The sequence below is a fragment of the Mauremys reevesii genome, linkage group 4 (genome assembly GCF_016161935.1).
Source record: "Mauremys reevesii isolate NIE-2019 linkage group 4, ASM1616193v1, whole genome shotgun sequence".
NCBI lineage: Eukaryota > Metazoa > Chordata > Testudines > Geoemydidae > Mauremys > Mauremys reevesii.
The window spans coordinates 86,791,244-86,801,132 of NC_052626.1; the positions used below are offsets into that span (position 1 = coordinate 86,791,244).

Consider the following 9,889-nt stretch of genomic DNA (forward strand, 5'->3'; position numbering starts at 1 on the left):
AGTCTTCCATTGTAGTCTAATTCAGTAAAATAGGAATATAACAGTGAATAGGGCAAAAGCCCACACTCAAAGTAAATGTGAGGTATCAGTATCTTCAATGAAGGCTACTGCTTTTGTCACTAAACTAACAGTATACTCTTCTTAAGAATTCCTTTGCTATTGTGAATTATGAAGGCAGAAGCCAGGAAGCTAGTTCTTTCAAGAAAGTGGACTTAAGATGATAGTTTTGGATTGAAGGGGAAAAGAGTGTATTTAATCCAAGCAACACTTCCACAGTCTAAACTGAGTCAACAATGGAGTCACTAGGACACTAACAGGCCAAACACAGTGCCCTCCAGGGAAAATAAAAGTTGTATTTTTATTGTAACAGGATCATTTCTAAATTCCCTCATCTACTCAGTAGTGTTCTGAGGTCACTTCTAGTTTTGGAATCAGTTCATAATACACCAGTGTAGTTAGCTGTAAATAATCAAAAGCAGTTTCACATTTGGGAAAAGGATTACAGACATTCCTTGATACAAAAGAGCAATAAAAGTGCTTCTAGCACTTGGCAAATATTATTGTACTATATATAGTTAAGCCACCCAGGTAGTACAGAAGCTTTTAGAAAATAAACTATCCAAGAGATGACCTAATAGGTCTTTTCCTTTTCCATTTTTTAATATTTCCAGAAGTACAACACTACCCCCTTGTGGTGCAAAAAAGAACAAAATAGCCAACAACGTTTAATTTAGCTAATAGCATTAACTTCCAGTACATGTTATGTTATAATTATGTACTCTCAAGAAATCCATAATTGGCGAATCAATGAAAAGAGAACGGGCATAAGACCACAAAATATTTATCTCAGTAAAAGCATGTAAAGCGATTATAATTCAAAGCGACTTTTTTTTTTTTACAGCACATTTCACAAAATTTCAATTTGCAGAAGCCAAGCTTTTCCAAAAGCCTTTTAAAGGCACTAAATTCACAGGTAATTAACCAATAATTAGTACAGAAGTGATGGACAGCAGCACAAGTATCTAGAGAAGATAACTTTTTTTACACAGAGGCAGACAAAGTTCAACAAAACTTTAAATGCTAAAACAAAAAGAGAAACCCCCACACACTAAAGGTTACCCAAGCTGTGCATGTTAGTTTCAAGAGCAGAAATATAATACATTCACTCTATCACCATTAAATACTAAGTTCATTCCCAAATAACTTTGCATCTCCCACTCTCCACCCCACCCAAAAGTTGAAGCATGAGACGGTTTAAAAAATGGCAAGTTTTGGCCACCTTTGTTTTGCATTCTGAGATTTTTGTTTGAAAAATATTTTTAGCGTACACCTCTATCCTCTGTCGTACTGCAATGGCAAAGTACTGTTGAATCTTCATATGCAAACAGCAAAAGCCACACAATGTATAAGTGCCACTCAGCTGCAGAAACTGGCAAGTTATTGGCAGTATTTGATCCTCTTCTTTTCAAATGCCACACTTCTTTATCCAACCTGCCACTAGAAAAATAAAACAAAGTTGTGTGTATGCAGTAAATTCAGTGATTCATTATGGTCCATGAAGACTATGGAGATCTGTGGTTGGCGGCCCATACCCCGGTTGGGGTGACGGGCATGAATGAATGACTTCATTCAAATCCACCAATATGTTTTTATGTGCAACAAGAGGATGCACAACTTTCTAGATACTATCCCTGTCCCAAAAAGTTTCCCTCTCCCTTATCTTTTTAATAAGTTGCTGCTTTCCTTTTAGATGGTAAATTAGCATATATAGAGTGTAGATAAACAGAAGTACACCAAAAACACACAACTTCCCCCTTGCCTGTTTGTTATTAATTGGCTTATTTCTTATAAGCATGGAGGAAAAAACATGGTTTCTCAAGGAGGTTGCCATCTTACAAGTATGGTCAGTAAGGGTGTTCCATGTGCAGGGAGCAGCCTGGAATTTAGGTGTGAATATGATTGTGGGAGAAGTTGGTAAGTGGGAAGTCAAAATTAGCATTAATGGTGGAGCAGAGAGGATGGAAGCAATGCAGTAAGAGACAGGAGCGGACAAGTGGGGAAGGACAGAGCTGTGAAAAGCCTTCAAGATTAGGAAAAGTAGCTTGCATTTTACGGTAGGAAAAGGGAGACCTAGTGGAAGAATTCAAAGAGGGGGTGGGTGATATAGTAAGACAACACAAAGGAAGACGAATGATCTTAGAAGCTGCATTTTGAATTGATTGGAGGGAATGACCAAATGGGTATTGGAGAAATCATAAGAGGAGGCAGCTGCAATAGTCAATGTGGGATAAACAGTTTGAACAAGATTTTGCTGTGGGAATAAAAAGGAAAGGTTGCAGATCTAAACATTTTTAAAAAGGATTTAACAAAGTAAATCTTAAAACTTACTCTAAGTCCGCCACCGCCGCCTCCTCCAGAGCTTGAAGATGCAATTTGTTTCTCCATTTCCTCCTGTTTCTTTTTCTTCTGCTCCACAGAATATGGGTTCTTAACACCCCGAGAGGTGGCCTTTAGGGAAATAAGATTGGGTAAAATACTGCAGTCCAGTTTCTTTCCAAAGAAATAAAATCTTGGCAACTATATTTTGTGGGTTTCTATTTGGAAGCAATATTGAAACACTAATTAATACTAGTATGTAACACAGCATCATAACTTTTTAAGGTGCTTTTTCACATTGCACAGTATTTGTCAGTCATGGCAATGGGGTATTCTCTTCATTTTATTTGTATATCCAGCTAGGCATAATTTAATGAGTAAATGCATGTGGTTTGTATTCAAATTGTAAAATTAAACGTTTCCCCGTCTCCTTCAAGAACTCCCAGGCACTTTGATCCTGCAGTTTTTCAGTTGGTGTGAGCTCCATATTCTTACCCTCACCAACTGAATTTTAACTTTAAAAGGATGGTTTAGGCAGTCTGCTGCATCCAAAAACCCAAACTGTTAGTTTATTATGGGATTACTGCCCCCACCTTCTCTTACCACATGGATTCCTGCAAGTACAGGGCATCCTATAGCTAACAGAGAGATGTTAGCCAAGAGGTCTCATTATAATTTACAATAAGTGCATGAGGGGAGATAACAGATTTAGTTTCCACATCTACAGTACTTATGTGAACCCTACCACAGAAGTCAATGAGAATTTTACATGCAGCAGAACTGCATAGCCAAGTGCTTAGGGGACCAGCTTAGGATGTGTAAAACCAAGGTTCAATTCCTCTACCACAAATATTCTCTGTGACCCTGGGCAAGTCACTATTTGTGCCTCAATTGTTCATCTGTAAATTAGGGTTAATAGTACTTCCCCTACCTCATAGGGGTGTTGTGAGGATATATACATTACAAGATGGAGGCACTGAGATACTATGGTGATGGGGCCATATAAGTACCTAAACTAGAGCGATATAAGATTCTAAAACATGAATACCAAGGCAGCACACAATAGCGTCTTTTTCCTCTTACTTATTTTGAAATCTGAACTTTACAGAATTTTTAATGCACTTCTAGCTCATAATTTAGAGCTATAACACTACATGTGAGCAACAGAAAAAATAAGGTTAAATCTATGCTGGGAGGAAAGAGGAACAGACTGCTAGCACAAATCCAAGGTGGTGGTGACTGATATAGGTCAAAGCAGAGTTGTGACAAAGCAAGACTGTAGACGGAGTAAGAATGTGAAGAGAGGCATTAAGGTGTCAATGCAATATATAAAATATGAAGTAGGGTGATCTGAACAGTATATTAGATTAGCATATTGTTTGCATAGAAACAGAATGACACTAGCTCCAGCATGGTCTGAACAGAGGGCTGGAAACCTGTGAGAGAGAGACACAGACACAGACACAGACACACACACACACACACCCCTCTCTCTCTCTCTCTCCTTTACTTTGTGTCTGTTTCCACCATCTACTACATCTCTTCCTATATAGTATTTATCTATCTACCACTCAGGGTTGTTGCAAGGATATATATTTAGAAAGTACTTTAGAGATTCAAAGCACTGTAGCTGTACTAAATCTTCCCCTTTTTTTTTTAATTAAAATGTAGTCCAAAGCAAAACAAAGGTTTTAATAAAAGGGCCTTTAAATATCACTTAAATGCTGCTATCATAATTTAGAAAGTGCTTTTATTCATGACTCAAATATGAATCATGATCTTTTAAAAAACAGGAGCAAACAGAATAAGCCCATACCAGCAAAAGGCCAAAAATGTTCATACAATACACACATTCATTATCTTCAGATTTCAGCTGCATATTTGAAATTCATCAAGACACTTTTTAGAAAATTTGGATTATGCAGTGTTTAAAAAAAAGTCTTGTAAGATGCAAATAAGGCTACAGTTCTATTGCTTTAGGCTTCTGTATGTGTTTCCACCCTCCTATTATTACTTCTGCCCTAAGGCAAATACTACCTCCACTTTCCTAAGTTTAAGACCTCCCAGCTTCAACACCAAAGTCCCCAACTTTTCAGGCCCAGAGTTTGTCAATGCCACTGCTTAATTGACTGCGATGAGGAAAAAGACCCATATTTTCCCCATGTTAATGAAGCGAACAGCCAACAAATTCCGCTATGTTGAGCTTTTAGAAGTAGCAAATCTCAAAAATAACACTTGCAAATGCCGCCAAAAGAATTGCAATTTTTGAAAAATGCAACTGAACTCTCTTTGGTGTTTTGTGGTCAAAGTAAAACAAAAATATCACTGACAAAAATCAATTTCTTCTTTTGGTTTATAAGAACTTTCCAGCTTTGCATTCGTATTTTATAATGGCAGGGATTTTCAACAGCGCTAATAGCCATTTTGAATTTCAATGGGAGTCAGACGCCTAACTACCTTAAGCTTCTTTCAAAATCCCCGCCAATTTTCCATGACATCATTGTATAAATACCCATCAAATACATTATCACCAACAAATTAGTAACATGACAGCCAAGTGCAAAGATAAATTCCACTTGCCTATAATCCACGTATGCTGTTCAGTTGCATTTGGCAAAGAAACCTCGTATTTCCCATATTAAAACCAGTGGCTACATAACAAGTTTCTGAGTAAATGTAATGTTACCTCCATTTGCCTCTTTTCTGCAGCTTCTGCAAGTTGTCTTCTCTTAATTTCCTACAGACAATTTGGGGGAAAAAAAGAAAGCAGAATAAATTGCTTAACAATGTAGTAGAGAAAGCAGAATAAATTGTTTAACAATGAAAATATAGTAGTTTTAAAAAAGATTCAATGATATAATGCATAGACTACTCCATGTCCATTCCTTGTCATTCATATGAACAATGGAAGTTATTTAATCTAATCAAATTCTGAACTTAAGTCAAATGGCAGCTGCTTCTTCTCTCTGTTATAAGTATTAAAGTAACTACATAAGGACAGTATGCTTTTGGTTACTAAGATGGTAGAGTGTTATTGTTGCTATGATGTATTCCAGTCTTTTTGAGTAACAGTAGTTAGTGTTATGCAGATATATCCATTAAAAGGACACATTTCAGATTACTTGAATCTTTACCGCCCCCCCCCCCAATCCTTTCTAGGATGAAACATGCAATAAGAAGGCAGAGAAATGGACAGATAATCCATAAATTGTCCTTGTCCTTTAAGGAGAAGAAAAATGCAATCTTGGTATGATTGCTGTTTCCCTGAGGTCCTCATGAAAATAACCTCATGAGACGTGCCTCATCACAAGCATAAATATTTTAAAAACCAAACATCATGCAGCGCACAGTCAACTTGTGGAACTCCTTACCTGAGGAGGTTGTGAAGGCTAAGACTTTAACAATGTTTAAAAGAGAACTGGATAAATTCATGGTGGTTAAGTCCATAAATGGCTATTAGCCAGGATGGGTAAGGGATGGTGTCCCTAGCCTCTGTTTGTCAGAGGATGGAGATGGATGGCAGGAGAGAGATCACTTGATCATTGCCTGTTAGGTTCACTCCCTCTGGGGCACCTGGCATTGGCCACTGTTGGTAGACAGATACTGGGCTAGATGGACCTTTGGTCTGACCCAGTACGGACGTTCTTATGTTCTTATGAAACCACTGATAGTGATGTTTACAAAACAATGTAACTAGAATAGCAATCATTATAAATGGATTTTCACTGAATGCAAGTTCACTAAAACCAGGCTCCACTGTTTTCCAGAGTTAGAAAAGCAGATTTATTTCCTTACCAGTTAAATCCCAACTAGGATCTTGATCCAAAAATCAGGTCAGCTAGCATAGGCCCCTAAACCCATGAAGAATCCCACTGATTCTGAAGTCAGTGGGCTTCCACAAGGACTCAGGGAACTATGCTAAGAAGACTTGTACCCATGTCAGTAATAAATGGTAGCGATGGCATATCTGAAATGAGTCCACCATCTTAGTAAAATTTCTAGTAGGAGGGTGTGTATAACATAAACAGGAGTGTAACAGAGAGCCCAAGCACTAAATGGGTTTAGAGACAGAATTACCCTCTCCCTCTTAAGAGATGGTCCTGCCAGATCTCTTTGTGCTCCTGCAGATACTTCAAGTGCAGGACACCTGTGACTGAGACTGACAAACTCCAAATTGTGTTTAATTTTAGTTCATGGTAGAGGTTCCGGGTTTAAGGGGGATATGGATCAGCATTCATGTGACTCTCCCAGTCAGTACGCAGCCCAGGGAAGCTAATGATCCAACCAGCGGACCAAATTCGGTGATGAATCCTGGTCACGTGCCTCCTGAGACATGTACACATGCTAAGAAGGGGTGCTACCCTATGGTTTTTGTTTTCTGGTTACATACTGTGTGGTAAGGTACTGACCATGCAGTACCCAGCTGATAGAAGGACAGCTGCCAGCTTTACTGAGAAGCACCTAGACTTTTGGACAGTATAAAACACCACGATTTTCAATGTTTTAAAACATTATAAAGAGATACTCAATTTGACAAACTAATTTTTAAAATGTATGTTTGGATTTTGTTTTTTAGCTCTTAAGAGCTTTCTGTTGATGTTTATATCTCCCTGTCCCCCCACCCGCTGCCAATCAAGGAAGAAACTGACTAACAAACATTCAGATGACACTACCCATATGTGCAAATACTTGCAAGATCCAGTCTATACAGGAGGAAGAGTGAAACTGATATATCAAATGCCAAAAGCAGACAAGATGGAATGGGAGAAAAATATCTGTTTGCCCATCAACTTTTCAGTTACAAGTAAGATCTAAATTAAGTAGAACATTTTCTCCCAAAAATGATTTTCAAGTTGGTGTCCCTTTAAAGCAAAATGCTCTTAATAAAAACAAACCTAGAGCACTATGGACCTGCTTCTGCAGATCCATGCAAGATCAATGTGTTTTGTTTAATTAATGGGTATAGTTAACCCTTAATTATACATCGAGGGCCTAATTCCCTCTGTCCCCAAAATAAATATTTAAAAACGCAGTTTTTTAACAGGATCTCTTACTGCGTGTATGTCACTGGCGTATGTTACAGGTGCCTCTTTGGGAAGCAGCAATCCTCAGGGCTCACTGCACCCCAGGTGGGCTGACCGATCCCAGCACATTGCTGTTGCCCTTGTCCTGCCTAAGGACTGAACATCTAATTACCCCCCCTCTGCTCTGCTGCGTTATTTTATCCTGCAATTATGGGGAAACCACACCATGGAAAGTCGCCTCTCTGTGAGGTAAAACAGAAAAACAACCAACCAAACCGCCAGCCCAGAAAAAACCGGAGGAGGAGGAGCTGAAAGGAGGCTGCACCTGCTGGGGGCCTGCTCCGGGGCGGGGGGGCCCTGCCCGGTTTGCGTGTGGAGGGGCCGGGGAGCGCGGTGCCCGCGGCCCAGCTAGGGCGTGTCGGGGGAGAGGAGCTGGGCTCCCGCGTGGCGGAGCGGGGGGGCCGTGCGCGCCGCACTCACCGGGTCGGGCGTCTCCACCACGTCCTCGGCGGCTCCCCCCAGGCAGGGCAGGCAGAGCCCCATGCCGGGCCGCCTAGCGCTCGCGCTCCCGCCTCAGGCAGCCAGAGCTCCGGGGACGCGCCGCGGCGGTCCCGCCCGGCACCCTCAGAGCGCGGAGCCCAGTAGGGCCCGCCCAGCTCTGGGCTCGGGGCACACGGCGCCACCTGCAGCTCCGGAGCTGCCGCTGCTGCCGCCGCCGCCGCGAGACAAAGGCCGGAGGGAGGCTGGATGCAGGCTCGGGGGAAGGCGGGAGCCAGAGTCCCACCATTGTCCTGTTCCCGCAGGTCTCGGCTACCCCAGGGGGTGGTGTTGTAAACTGCTCCGCGTAGGACTGTGCTGCTGGCAGCAGTTACTGATAGCTTAGAGTGTAAGAAACTGCTACTTGATGGAGCAAATGCCTACAGGCAGCAGTTTCTTGCACTATAATATAAATTACTATGCAATTATTGATACGTATAGATTGTAAGAAACAGCTTTTGTAAAAAAAAAAAACCTGCTACTTGATTTTTACATACTTGAAAACTGTTATGTTTGTCTTCCCTCATGTCTCATGTTTTCTAGACCTTTAATTTTTTTTCTCTTCTCTGGACTTTTTTTGTCCACATCTTTCCTGAACTGTAGTGCCCAGAGCGACACACAATACTCCAATTGAGGCGTAAGCAGCACAGAGTAGAGCGGACATCCCATAGTTGTGATCTGTTTTTTTGCAGCAGCATTACTGCACTGTTCACTCATATTCAGCTTGTGGTCCACTATGACACCCAGATCCCTTTCCACAGTACTCCTTCCTAGAAAGTAATTTCCCATTTTGTATGCGTGCAACTGATTTGTTTCTTCCTAAATGGAGTACTTTTGCATTTCTCCTTTTTGAATTTTATCCTATTTACATCAGACTATTTATTTCTCCAGTTTGTCCAGATCATTTTGAGTTTTCATCCTATCCTCCCAAGCACTTGCAACCCCAGCTTGTTATCATTCACAAACTTTATAAGTATACTCTATGCCTTTATCTCAACTATTGATTAAGATTTTGAATAAAAATATATCCAGAACTGATCCCTGTAGAACCCCACTTGTTATACCCTTTCAGCCTGTGAATCACTGATAATTACTGTTGGAACTGTTTTCCAACTAGTTTTGCACCCATCTTATTTTAGCTCCATCTAGGTTGCATTTCCATAGTTTGTTTATGAGAAGGTCATGGGAGACAGTATCAAAAGCGTTACTAAAGGCACTTTGACCACTTTGATCACTTCCCTGCATCCAGAAGGCTTGTTACCCTGTTAAAGAAAGCTATCAGGTTGGTTTTACATGTCAGACTGCTTGAATTAGCTACATCAGAGAGCCTCTTTTTTTTTTAGCAAAGTAAGACCTGTCACTGCTGCAGGTAGTACGGTCCTACAGATAGCATTTCTCTTTCTCTCTCACTCACTCTCTCACACACCCTACCTACCTACCCACCTACCTACCTGCAACCTGTCGGGATGTGCTACCTGTAACACTGCTATATATGTAATGAAGCTAATTCCTACAGGTAGCAGTTTCTCACACCAGATCTATGTGAGATTATCTGTAGCAATTTGCAACCTGTAGCAGAGAGAGAGTGAATTCTTACCATTAGCAGTTCCTGAGGGCTGTGAACACTCAGGTAAACAGTGTCTCACAGCCAGCTAGCGGCTTTCCCAGGGCCAGCGCTTCCATTTAGGCAACCTAGGCGGTCGCCTATGGCACCAGGATTTGGGGGGGTGGCATTTTGCTGCCCTCAGCAGCAATTTGGCAGCGGGGGGTCCTTCCACGCTCGGCAATTCTGCGGTGGGTCCTTCACTAGCCAAAGTGCCCTGAAGACCGGGAGCGCGGAAGGACCCCCGCCTAGGGCGCCAAAAAACCTAGTGCTGCTCCTGGGCTTTCCCTTGCAAACCGCAATGCATAGTTTGAAAAAACATGGCCTAGCACAATAAGCAAACCTACTG

At 41.2% G+C, this 9,889-nt stretch overlaps 1 protein-coding gene across 1 annotated transcript; it reads right to left on the reverse strand.

Annotated features, from left to right (window-relative positions):
• Positions 1-333: 333 nt before the first annotated feature.
• Positions 334-8,167, reverse strand: LOC120402844 (small VCP interacting protein). The gene is made up of 4 exons (XM_039533281.1): positions 7,881-8,167; positions 5,063-5,113; positions 2,389-2,508; positions 334-1,497 (listed from the first exon to the last, which is right to left on the reverse strand). The coding sequence occupies exons 1-4, from the start codon at positions 7,941-7,943 to the stop codon at positions 1,483-1,485; spliced, it is 249 nt and encodes an 82-aa protein (XP_039389215.1). The 5' UTR covers positions 7,944-8,167; the 3' UTR covers positions 334-1,482.
• Between the last annotated feature and the right edge of the window lie 1,722 nt (positions 8,168-9,889).

Coding starts and splice junctions, on each gene's coding strand:
- LOC120402844 (XM_039533281.1), bottom strand. CDS start 7,943: ATGGGGCTCTGCCTGCCCTGCCTGGGGGGAGCCGCCGAGGACGTGGTG. Junction 5,114..7,880: donor TGGTGGAGACGCCCGACCCG/GTGAGTGCGGCG, acceptor AATTGTCTGTAG/GAAATTAAGAGAAGACAACT. Junction 2,509..5,062: donor CAGAAAAGAGGCAAATGGAG/GTAACATTACAT, acceptor ATTTCCCTAAAG/GCCACCTCTCGGGGTGTTAA.